This window comes from Chelonoidis abingdonii, chromosome 4, assembly GCF_003597395.2.
Source record: "Chelonoidis abingdonii isolate Lonesome George chromosome 4, CheloAbing_2.0, whole genome shotgun sequence".
NCBI lineage: Eukaryota > Metazoa > Chordata > Testudines > Testudinidae > Chelonoidis > Chelonoidis abingdonii.
Window position 1 is genome coordinate 31375301 of NC_133772.1, and position 12452 is coordinate 31387752.

General features: G+C 52.5%; 1 protein-coding gene across 1 annotated transcript; it reads right to left on the reverse strand.

The window, feature by feature from the left end:
* Positions 1-4530: 4530 nt before the first annotated feature.
* On the reverse strand, positions 4531-12351 carry PRPF19 (pre-mRNA processing factor 19). Its single transcript, XM_032790495.2, has 16 exons — positions 12142-12351; positions 11212-11361; positions 10192-10268; positions 9840-9981; positions 9517-9590; positions 9363-9425; positions 9109-9150; positions 8755-8829; positions 8181-8256; positions 7773-7882; positions 7418-7573; positions 7210-7279; positions 6635-6720; positions 5717-5887; positions 5217-5322; positions 4531-5006 (listed from the first exon to the last, which is right to left on the reverse strand). The coding sequence occupies exons 1-16, from the start codon at positions 12158-12160 to the stop codon at positions 4909-4911; spliced, it is 1515 nt and encodes a 504-aa protein (XP_032646386.1). The 5' UTR covers positions 12161-12351; the 3' UTR covers positions 4531-4908.
* Between the last annotated feature and the right edge of the window lie 101 nt (positions 12352-12452).

Below are 12452 nucleotides of genomic sequence, written 5' to 3' on the forward strand. Positions count from 1 at the left end.
CCTCTCAGTTGAGGCCTGCAGGACCAGTTGTCCACCAGGGGCTGCTACAAGTAAGTCTGATCTATTTTATCTGTAGAGCGGATGTGAGGCGCTGGTTTACCAGCACCAGATCACTCAATCTCTGTGGACCTAAATACTAGAAGAGGGTGCATCCTACTTACCATATGAAGATCTCCTAACACAAGCATAGCCTTTCTTCTCCTCAGCAGAAGACCTGTATGTCAGCTGTTTCTGTATAACCTTCAAAATACAGTGCACCTGGCTACATGCGTTGTGGGCTACCTTGCCTGTGTCAAAGGCATCTGGTAAAAGTCACCACTGGAGCCAGGCTGCCACCCAAATGCAACAATAGCCTTGCATGACTACTGCTCCAAGATAGCACAATGCCTAGAGCTGAAAAAGGGTCATGCATACTGGTGCTCTTGTCTCCTCCATGAGGACCCATGGATTCTGTTTCCACTCCTTACTGGGGCAGCAGTTGGCATTCTGTGACTGGGCCCTAAGGGGGGTTCTGCCCCATTTGCTGGGTGCACTTTCCACACTTCTTCTCTGGAAGCCCTGGTGAACAATGTAAGGCCCTCTCCAACACTCTTTTTTTTTCCTCAGGAAGTCACTGGTTCAGAGCCCTTGGACTTGGTGAGTACTTGTGGGTGGGTGAAGTTCTCAGCAGCCTGCTGGGCAAGATGGCAAAGACAAAAGTGAGTTAACACCAGTTAATAGTGTCCTGCTGGCATGGTAACCCTGACCGAGGAAGCCTGAAAGCTGGTGGCACTAGGCCAGACAGCTTCTTGGAGGGTGGCTGTAATCTCAGGTGCATTAGAGCTCAGAAGCTGTAAGTTGCTGTACCCAGGAGTGAGTGATTAGGATGAAGTTCACTATTCCAAGGGGTATCTAACTTGCTTCTTCACAGGGGTGGAGAGAATTAGGATTCTCTCTCTCTCTCTCTCTGAGCTTTACAGGGACACTGTATGAGTCCCTTCAGGCTAAGTGTCCCAACTAGGATCTCAAATGGGAGTAACGACCTCCCATTATATGGCATGGGGCACCAGGGATCCTTCTACCCCCTGCAAGTCTGTCTCCATCTCACTCTTCTCTCTCCTCCCTTCTCCCCCTTCCCCAATCCTGGCTCCAGAGAAGACTTGAACCTTATGCTTCTGCACTCTGTGGTCCTGGCACTCTTCTCACTTAACACTGTGGCCTCGGTTATTGTTACTGTGAGCTTGACCTGGAACAAGTGGTCAACTGAGAAGGCTTAAACTTTTTTTTTTTCTTTTTTTTTTTGTAGTGGAGTTGTGAAATAAGACAATCATGTTGCATCTCGCTTGTGGTGGTATGTTGTAGGGTACACCCACACCCTCAGTGCTCTGGCCTAGCAAAGGTCATGGTGGGTAGGCTGCAGCATTGCTCATTTTCCTGGGTGTCACAACTTCCTACGGGTGTGCTAAGGTAGCCAGCAATAGTGTCCATGCCCAGGCTAGGTTGCAAACGTGGGGAGGAATGTGGAGATAGTAGGAAGAGCCACCTTCAGCTCCCAGCTCCAATGAGGAACTTCAGAAGAGCCTTTCTCCAGGACAAGAGATGTGGAGGGTGGATAGTTTGGACCCTATCCCTCCCAGTCTTCTTATTCTCCATGGTCTGCCTCAAATGAACTCTAATTCTGCTCCCCAACTCAAGGGGCCTAGAAGGAAACATTTGATGCTACAGCATCCCTCTGTCTTCATCTCAAGATTAGATGGACCTCTTTCTAGAAGTTAGACTTTAGTGAAGCAAGTTATTGAGCTCCATAGGATAGATACTTGCAGGCCATTTTTGTGGATTTAATGAGAAAAATCTTGTATGCACCCAGGGCTTTACATCTAGAAGTAACTAGGTGACATTTAATGGTCTGACACATACTGGAGGTCAGACTAGCTCTAATTCTGGCCTTTAATTCTATGTATACTAGAATGCAGTGATGGTTTTATAGAGGATAGTGAGTGCAATCCCTATAGCAGAAACTGCTGGTCAAGGTTGTAGGGAAACAACCATAAAAACCTTCCTGAAGAAATGAGGAGAGGGCTGTCTTCCACTCACTCTACGCCCACCCAGAACCGTGCTGCTTATTCAACTCTTCCACCAGGCTACCATAGAGGCTGGTCAAACATTAGCCACTCATGGTTCCCTAGAACTAACTATTAGCACTGATGTAGCAACACTGCCCTCCACAGTTGGGGCACCATAACTGAAAACACCCACCTCAGTGCAAGTATCACAGTGATCTATGATTGATTAATAAACAGGTCAGATGCCATCATCTGTCCAAGAGGTCTGCGAGCAATGGTTTTAAAACGGGGTCAGCCTTGTTCTACCAACCTTCCTGCAGACCTATCATGAAAGCTTAGCTGATGGTGTGCTTGTAAACAACTAGGCCTGGCTTTGCACTTGAGGATAACTAGGTGTCCATGTGAGCAGGGCAGGGTTTATGATGGTCTTCTGAACAGAGTACAGGGCAGGGGACAGTTCCAGGATGTGTGAGGTAGGGTGTTGTCACAGAGTAATGGGCTGGGGTTTTGAAACACAACCTGCCAATTCTGGAGGTTTAAAAAAAAAAAGGCATAAAGAGCAGTCCTGGCAAAGTTAGAGAGATGAAATCCTGTGGGTAAGAGGCAGCTGTGGAAGGCAAGAGATAGAGGGTCAACTGCTCACCTTTACCACTATGAGATCTTGGGCAAGTGTGTCTGATCCTCATCTTACCAACGTGGAATGATGCTGCATTTCTTGCACTACCTGGCTTGTTGAATTAGACTGGGGTTTTCCAGGGCCCCGCATTGATTCTCCCTGGGCCTTAGGCACCCAACCATCTCAGGACCTTCTGGAAATTCCACACTTCAGTTGCAGGGTCTCTTGCTGAGCATGGCACAGACTCATGCAATGTGGCCCTGATCAGTGGGAGCCTCGTGGTGCTGCTGTAATGCAAGTACAAATTATTTCAGGTCCCAGCAAGTTTCTTATTCTCAAGCTGGCTCCAGGGAAGGTTCTGTCTCCTGTGAGCCTCCCCCAAGAAGCTGAGCCCTGCAAAATGGTGCTGCTTACAGCTGCTGGGAAGAAGATTAGAATCTTCACAGCACCCCAGTTGGCTTCATACCAATACTGAATAAGATGGAGGGTAGGACTGATTCTTGCTTCACAGCAGGATCTAGCCCTAACCGCTGCTTGAGACACTGCTTTGATAGCGAGATGGGTGTTTGAATAGAGCTCCTTCAACCATGCCTGCAGCTACGACTGAGGCAAGGATCTCACTGGCTTTCACACACAGAGGTGCTGAGCAGATCCACTCTAAGGAAAAGGCAGCTGCTGAAGTGGTACCAGTGACTCCTCTGAGGGGAGAAGCCAGCACACCTGTAGCTAATGACCTGCTTCCTAAGTGAGTTTTAAGAGAGGGCACATAGACTATATAAATGGTGGCAGGCCTGCGGACAGGCAATCAGGAAATGGGCAAGAGGTCTCCAGGGAATGCTCACTGCAGACCCTCCTCGGAGAGGGAGGAAGTGTCAAGAAGCCAGTGGAGGGGCTGGACCTGCTGCTCTTCCTGCACCAGAGGAGGCTGAAGGCAGCAACAGGGTAAGCTGGCTCCCACTCAGAGCCACGTGAGGCTGAAAGCTGGGCATGAAGTGTGATGAGACACCAGAGCTGCCCTGGAGTCTGAGCAGGGTGAGAGACCAGCACCGTACTTGGTGTGTTGCAGATACAATTTGGACTGTGTAGGGGGAATTCTGGACTCCTGTGGTGGTTTCTTGTAATAAATTAACCCTGCAAGGGTTATGCACATTTGGAAAGTCTTTAAGTACTATTTCTAGGGAAACAGAGGCAGGGGTACTAGTCCTGGGCTCCAGCAGGGCCACCTTTTGACAAATCCTTTTCAAACCCCACTAAAATGACCCATTTCATCTTTAGTGTTCAAACTGCAACAAAACTAAATTCTGTGAATTGCTGTGGGGCTTGATCTGGTGGTTAGATCAAGGGCTAGGGCTTCAGGCCTGCAGCCTGGTACTCCCAGCCCTGCTACATGACTTCTGTCATGTTTTCTGCCCTTGCTGTAACATGGGATTGTGATACGTTCCGTACCTACTTTGCAGAGAACTGGGGAGGATTCATATTCTTAAAGGCATTTGGAGATCACTAGCTGAGGGCCACGTGAGAAACAGCAAGAGCCTGTTTGTAAAAGAAGCTACAGCAAGTCCAGTGCTATCCCACAACCTCAAAGGAGGCTGATAATTTCACAACTCATCGAGGTACCAAGACTTTACTCATCAGCTGAGAACTGAAGCAAGATGGGGGCAGGGCATACTGACCCTATGTAGGCTCCCACCTCTCTTCCAGTCATCACTATTCAAACAGCACTAGGAGCACTCAGAAGGGATTCTGATGACGTGGATAGTATCTCTTATCCTTAGATCCCCTTGCTCAAGCCCTTGCTCTACAGGCTTTTTCCCCAGCATGTGCCACCTCACAGCTCATCAGGGAGGAGGTACACACAACTCCCACACCCCATGAGGGTTCAACATCCTTTATTTTTATCTTTTTTAATGAAAGTAGATAGCTGCTTACAAAAAAAATGCACATTTCCCCATCCCCCCCTTCTCTCCCATTCCTACGCCACCCCACTCTTTTCCCCCACCCAGTCTCTCATTCACAGCTGTCTGTCAGTGGAGGGGTTTGGTTCCATTTCATTTGTTACAATCACAGAACAGAATCTAAGCTGGAAAGACAAAGCCTTTGAGCACAGGGAACAGGGTGCACTAGGCTGGCCTCCCCCAATACCTCAAAATAAAGCAATGATAACCCCACCCACCCATGTTATCTCCCCCCAGTAATCCAAACACTACAGTAAAGGACACAGCCCATCCCCTGAGATCCTAGGAAAAGAGGCTACAGACTGTAGAACTTCAGGCTCCTGTCCATGCCCGTGGAAGCAATGAATTTAGCGTGGTGGCCAAAGGCCACACCTGTAGTTAGGCCACTGTGTTCTGTAGAGAGACAGGAGAGGTGGTTAGGGGAGAGACACCATATGGTTAATTTGCAATTCATCGTACTAGACCTTCTCCTCCATCCCAGGGCCACCTCATGCAGCACACTCCATGGGGATGGGATCTCAGGGACACAGTGAAACGAGCAGCTCACTCATCCACTTGATGAACCCAGCACAGGCATGTGACTCTCCCGGCTGAGCACCTCACCTGTGAAGTGGAGGATCTCCGTCCACTGCTTGCAGATGTAGATCTGGACGTCCGTGCCACCCAGGGCCAAGTAGGTACCGCTCTGGTCAAATATGAGGGACTTCACCTACAGAGAAGAGAGAGATCTGGGCCCCAGGCACAACTCTGAGCCAGACCCAGGGGCGCTCTCCCTCCTGTACCAGGCTGCCAAGTACTCACCCCCACACACACATACTAAGCAATCCCTTCCCCCACACACTCACCTACTCTTACCATACACCTGACTCCCAGAGAGGACCTCTCCCCATATACCCACCCTGGGCACTTGGGGAGAGGGAGAACCCTCAACGCACATCCCACACCAGGCACTGGCTCCCTGATGCAGGGAGAAGCCCAGTCAAACTAGGATGCACAAGGACTTGGAGGAGAAGCTAGCAGGTCACACCCCTCAGCTGGCTCATATCGGGGAGAGGTTGGGGGAGCAGGGACAGAGCTTGACAGAGCAGGAGAGTCACACACACCTCAAAGTTATTGTCCAGCTGCAGCGTCTTGAAGTTCTTGAGCTTGCGCAGATCCCAGAGTTTGACGGAGGAGTCGTCAGCGGCCGTGGCCAGGTAGTAGCCATTCTCTGAGAACGCGATGCTGGTGATGGGACCAGAGTGCCCTGGGAAGTTGGCCACATTGGTGCGTTCCTGAGACAGACAGACAGTTAGTCACCCGTTGCTGAAAGGCAGGTACTGAGTCAAGCCTAGGCCAGCTAGGAAAAGATGGGGGCAGCAGGTAGGCTGGATCTTCCCTTCTCATGAAGAGAGCTTGGTCCAGGAGCCTTCTCCACAGACCTTTGTGCTGTGATAGAGTCTCATCCTCCACAACCAGACTCCGGCTACAGAGCGACTCTTTCCCTGGGGAATGCACCCAGCTAGGACATCTGTACACACTATCCAACAGGGACCAGAGGGGAAGACATCCGTGATAGCCAAGCTCCACCCACCACCCAAGCTCCTCCTACTCATGGCCAGCTCTCCATAGTAAGACCATACCTCTCTTTTCCTGCGTGCTTCAACCAGCACTGAACACTGTCAGTGCTAATGTAAAGCATTGCTACATTGCAGAGCTAACTTCACTGAGCTGAATGGAGCACTTTGCACCCACTGGTTCAGGCTGTCTGCAAACTCAGCCACTGCTGCATTACTCGCACACCAGTCACGTGGTGAATGGTCGTAACAAAGTAAGAGCTAGACACATCTTTCTTTTATGAAAGCAGAGATCCTAGTGTGCCAGGGAGAAGGCCACAATTGGCCTGACAGCCCCATGCTCTAGAAAGTATATAGGGACCAGGCCTCGGTCTGAGTGCGCTCTTAGTCATGACGCTGGAGCTGCCAACATCCTCCAGCACTAGGCTCCGCAGCAGTCAGGCACACCCAGACAGCCAGCCCTACCTTCAAGTCCCAGATCTTGATTTGAGAGTCCATAGTCCCCGTCCCAAAAATAAGCCCATCAGGGTGGAACTGAGCACAGGTGAGAGCTGCAGAGACAGACGAAGAAACAGAGAGATTCAGGGACACTGCTGACGGAAGTCTCACTGGGATAACAAAAGAACACAGCAGAAGGCCAAGCCCTCTCCCAGCCTTCCCCATCACAGGGTTCTCAAGGACTCCTGTGACACAGAACATAGCCCTTCCTCCAGCCTCTTCCCCAGCAAGAATACAGAAAGATTATCTAGGAGAAAACATTATTCTAACACATAAAATAGTTTCTTTAAAAGGATCAAGTAAAAATGCTACAAAAAGCAACTTCATCTGGTTTGATGTTGGACTCCACTTAAACTGTACACTAGATTAACCTGCAGGGAGTGAAAACATATAATTGAAGGTTAACAATGACCACGTTCTACAGTCTATTTCTGAAACATGTCCTTAACAAGCTCATCTTACACTCTAGAAAATCATCCAGCTAAAATGAAATGGGGCACAATGGCCCTGCGAGCCAGGGGTCCCTGATACCCAACCCTTACCGCAGCCAGAGGTCTCATCTGTGACCTTGGTGAGCACACGGCCCGTCTGGATATCAGAGAAAGCCCAGTACTGAAAGAGAGGAACAAGGAGTGAATGCATCCCACAGCCGCCAGCCCTCCACTGCCTCCTGTCCACACCAGCTCACTGATCGAGGTGAGCTCCAACAACATGAGGAGGAAGGAGGGGTCGGGGCGACCTGGGTCTCACCTGGTCATCAGAGGAGCTCAGGAGATAGTCGCCCGTGGCATGCAAACTCAGCCCTGTCACAGCGCTCTCATGGGCCCGGACAACCTGCACGCAAGTGGCGCTTGGGACCGACCAGATCCGGATAGTGGCATCGGGAGAAGCAGAGAACACCAGCTCCTAGGTGTGTGGCGGAGAGAACACGCACAGGAGTTAGAGCACTAACATTGGGAGGGGCAAGAAGAGGTTAATAGCAAGGCACACTGTAGGAGGGGACCAGACTGCGATATTGGCCTGGAGACCCCCAACAGGTGGCCCCAGAATCCCTCCCTCAGCATGGCATGGTCAAAGGAGATGGGGAGTTGGCCCTGGCCCTTACCTGAGACGGATGGAACACTACGCTGGTGACCTTCTTGGCGTGCCCTTTGAGAGTCGCCAGGATCTGCTCCGAGCTCTTGTCAAAGACAATGACATTTTTATCCGCCCCGCCTGGAACACAAACAAACAGAGAGGGGTGGGATCCAGAGCTTTGCAGACCCATCTCCCCTCAACATCCACCACTCTGGAACTGAAGGAGACCCACAATCCCGGCAACTGGATGTAGAGAGGTCCTTAATGCCCTCTACCTCATCCTGAGCAGCCCACAACTGGAAGAGGGGTGTGCCCAGGAAACAATGAGACTTTTGACCCATATCCCCACCCTCTGGCAAACATCAGCAGCAGGTTCCAGAGGCCACAATCCCCGCCAGCCTGGTGGAAGAAGCTGGCACCGAGGAGGCTCTCTTACCGGTGAGGATCTTGTTGGTGTCGGAAGGACAGAGGTCCAGAGCAAGGATCCCTGGGATGCTAGCGCTATGCAAGCCCTGTACAAAGAAAAGGGGATCAGACGGAACCACTACCAAGAACGAAGAACCCCTCAAGGCAGGGAGGGACCCTAGCAAAGAGCTCTGGGTACAGACTCCATAACCAGGGCTCTTTGTTCCCAACCACATCTGCTCCGCACCCTGCTATATTTCCCCCATCCCCTCCCAGTGCTTGCGAGCCAGCACCTGTTTGGCTCAGATGAGAGAAGCAAGCAGGACACAGCTCAGGGTCCTGCTGCCAAGAGATGCACCAGGGCTAACAGCCCACTTGCTGAGAGGAGACTCCAGAGCCTCAGTGGACCAAGAGGGAGAAGCAGCGACTGTCCCCTAGCAACACAGCGCCCCCTGCTACCACAGCAGGGTGGGGACAAAAATGTGCCTGGGTTCTGAAAAGCAGCACAGCCCTCTGTAGTTGCATCTGGGGAAGGCATTTGATGCCATGAGCAAGGTTTGAGACCCTAAAAGTTAACATTCGACCATCTGCATCAGAGAACTCACCACATGTGACGCCACCTGTCGATACTTGCTGAGCTCCTCCGGCTTCACCAGCTCTTCTGGAACTGTCTTGCCTCTCTGCAGAAGGAAGAGAACCCAAAGGGAAATGACCATGCTCCTGGGAGAGCACCGAGTCCCCTGCCTTTTCCCCACCTGGCCAACCCCACCCAATGAGCAGAGAGATCCCTCCTCCTCCTCACAGGACACATTCCCTCAATAGAGACCTCCAAAACCGCTGAGCTCACCTTCCTGCTTCTTTACCTCTGCTCCAATGGAGAGCCCCCTCCCAACTCAGACCCCCCCAGATACTGCCCCCCACCCCAGGGAAGGAAGGGGATCCAGGGAGCAGGCTCTCACCTTCTTACGCTCCGTGGTCAGCACCGTGGCTTTGTCTTGAAGCTGGAAAACGGAAGAGTGAACTCAGGAATTGTGAGGCTAACAGCCGGAAGGCTGGCACAGGAGGGCAGCTCTCTGCCTGTCTGTGCCATGCAGGCACCAGGGCACAACAGATGGGGCAGGCAGATAGAAAAGGAGCGACTGCATGGGAAGCAGGAATGAGAGTTGCTCCTGCAGCAGAGCACAGGGTGAATCTGGAACAGATGACTCTTTACCTTCTGGATGATCTCCGGGGTCATGCCCGCCAGCTCTCCCAGATCCATTGGCTCGCCAGCACCCTGGATTGGGGAAAGAAGAGGACCGTGAGTCCAGCAGAAGAGAGCGCACAGTCAGGAGACACATGGAGAGAGCTGTGCAGGAGGGACTCACCGTGATGTTGGGCTGGGAAGATGGCACAGCCTGGGGGACTATGAGGCCAGCCTGGGGTTTTAGAGTCGCCAATGCTGCGGAGACACAAACAGCAGCTCAATGGGTTAAAATGGGAGCCAACTGCAGGCTCACAGGAGTGCCACAGAGGTTTTGTTACAGCTACTTTTTCCCCCATCAGTCCTGCCCACTGCCTGCTCCAGAGGCACAAGCTCCTCCCCCTGCCTGCTCCCAGGGCATTAGAGTCAGAATCCCTCCCTGGACTGACTCTCCCCATGGTGCTGCAGCCTTGTCCTCAGTCAGACCTCCTGTTCCCACTGATTTACCTTCTCTGGCAGCGGTGACCTCTTTGGTGAGACGAGCAATGACGCGGCAGGCAGCATCGTGCTGGTACAGTGCGTGCGACAGCTCCTGGCGGGTGGTCTGCAGCTGCTGGCGGAGCGTGAAGCTGTGCAGCATGACGGCATCCTATGGAAGGACTCACAATGTGAGGGAGCCAGCCAGGGCTCAATATTCTGCCCACTCCAACAACCTCCGCCCACCTAGGTAACTAGAGTGGATGGCTCCACCCAACCTCAGCAAGCAAAGAGGGTGGGTCCTCCTACCCAATCAGAGCAGAATCCTATATCATCTGCCCACTTCAGTGGCCCCCAACACTGTCCCCATGACAGCACTTACCCACTCATCCTGAAGGGCTTTCAGAATGGCCGGGATGCTGGTGGCCGAGGGTGGCTTGGGCCGGATTGGGTGGGCAACTGTGAATGAGACACACAGGGGTGTGTTAGCCTCAGCAGCAAGGATTAATCCCTTTCCCTGTCTCCTGCTTCTCTACTTTTCTCCATCCCCAACGCCCATCCTCAAACACACCCACTCATCCATCTGCACCCTCACTTCATCCTCTACTGTATGCCTACATCACCTGCTGGTGAAGAATCCCATTAGAAAATGAGGTTGTTAAAGTATCTCTGCTGTCAGCATACTGGGTCACACCATCTAAGTTGGTGTCTGATCTACTACCACACCAGATCAGGCTAGTGACCCAGATAGCTCAGTAGCCTACCTAGGATGGTGGCCAGCATCAGGTACAGTAGACACCCCCAAACCCTAGTGATGCAACTCTTCTGATAGTGTGAACTGTCAATGGGAGGGAGAGGAATAGAAATCCCTAAGCAGCTGACTCCATTTACCCAGTCCTTTCAGAGGCTGTTGCGAGTGGGAGAACTCTGGCCTATACAAGCCAAACCCAGCTCATTCCAACAGGGGAAAGAAGAAAGAGGCAGTATTCAAAAAAGCTGAATGCATGTCAAGAGAAAAAACATCTCCAGAAAGGAGCCAGAGGAGAGCCAAACTCCTTGAGAAAAAAGTACAGAGTTTGGTGAAAGTGGGCTTGCCTCCCCAGGAAACTTTGGACTTGCCTGAGAAGAGAACTAGGGAGAAATCCTAAAGATTTTGGGTGTAGGTGATGATAAAATGAATCTTGATTCACTCCTTTTATAAGGGTTCCTACATTCTTTTGGTGTCCTTCCTTCCCCAATCTTTTCTGTGATGGTCAGACCAACCTGGCCCACCAGGCAATTGCGTGGTGAGCTGTGAAAGCTAAGGTCATCAGGGCAGTAATGATGGTCTGCCCAACTCCCTGGAGCTGGTGAGAATCCACCAGGTCACACACCTCTAGCTCAACTCCCCTCTGCTTGATACCTTTGATGTCGATCAGCTGCTCTTCAGACAGCGGCTGGTTATTCACTGGGTCAGTCCCATTCTCCGCAATGTACTTTTCAATCAGTCTTCGCTCATAGACGTGGTTTGAGACCGGAGACACGCAGGGGTGCTCTGGCACCTCATTGGAGACTGCAAAGAGACAGAGACTGCAGGGGTGACAAATGGACAAACAGAGCCTAAATCCACACTCGTACTCCATGCTTACGAGAGGACAGAGAAGCCCCAAGAGAAAGGTAACATGACACAGATCAATCTTTCCTACAGCCTCCACATGGGTAACATGGTCTCCACGTTTACCCTATTCTTTTTTTATGCATGCTAGTGTTTTTCCAGATCTTTTAGCTCCACTGATTCTCCCCACTCTTATTTATTTAGTGGCACAGTGGCCAAAGGGTTACAGTGCTCCACCACAGTCCTGTAGGCTGTGGGTTGGAGTCACACTGGATCTCACTCTGGAAGGCCACCTTCAATTCACCCAGCTGCAAAATGGGTACCTGATCCCTCGGGCAGCCAAAGGCGGGTGATGCCGGCCCCATCGCCGTGTTGGCTATGAAACTTCCTTGCCCTAACACCTCAACACGGGGGCGGGGATCTGTTTGTCTGTCCTTGAGCCTTCCCAGCCCAGACACTGCTCCTTTCTCAGGAACCACACGACGCCGGCGGGGGCGCTGGGGCGAAGCGGCCATGCAGAGGAAGAGATGCAGGTGCAGATTCGGGGCCCTGCGTGGGGAGGGGGCGGGGTCACTGGCTGTGCAGAGGAGCCGGGCACGGGGGGGTGGGGGTGGTTTCAGAGTCTCCTTGTTGGGTTCCTTGCGCTGAGGAGACACCAGGGCCCACGTGCTGGGGGGGTGTCAGCTCCACGGGGCCGGCTCGGTACACCCCCCCGCAAGCTCCCAGCCCGTCACTCACTCGAGCATATGAGGGACATGGCGACGTCTCCCCTACGGGGCCCGGTTCTGCTTCCGGGTCACGGGTGCTGCTTCCGGGGGAGGGGCAGGGTGTCCCCTCTCCGTGTCCCAACCAAGGCCGGTCCCGTTCCGCGTCCACTCGCTCACGCGGGGCCCCAGCGCGCGCGGGAGACTCCGGCGTCCGTCCCTCGCCGGAAACGGAACTTTGCTCTTCCCGGCATGCCCCGGGCCGGCACGCCGTATAGATCGGGAACTTCCGGCTACCGCTCGGACGTTTCCGGAGGGGGGGGCACTGCCTGGCTGGAACGGCTG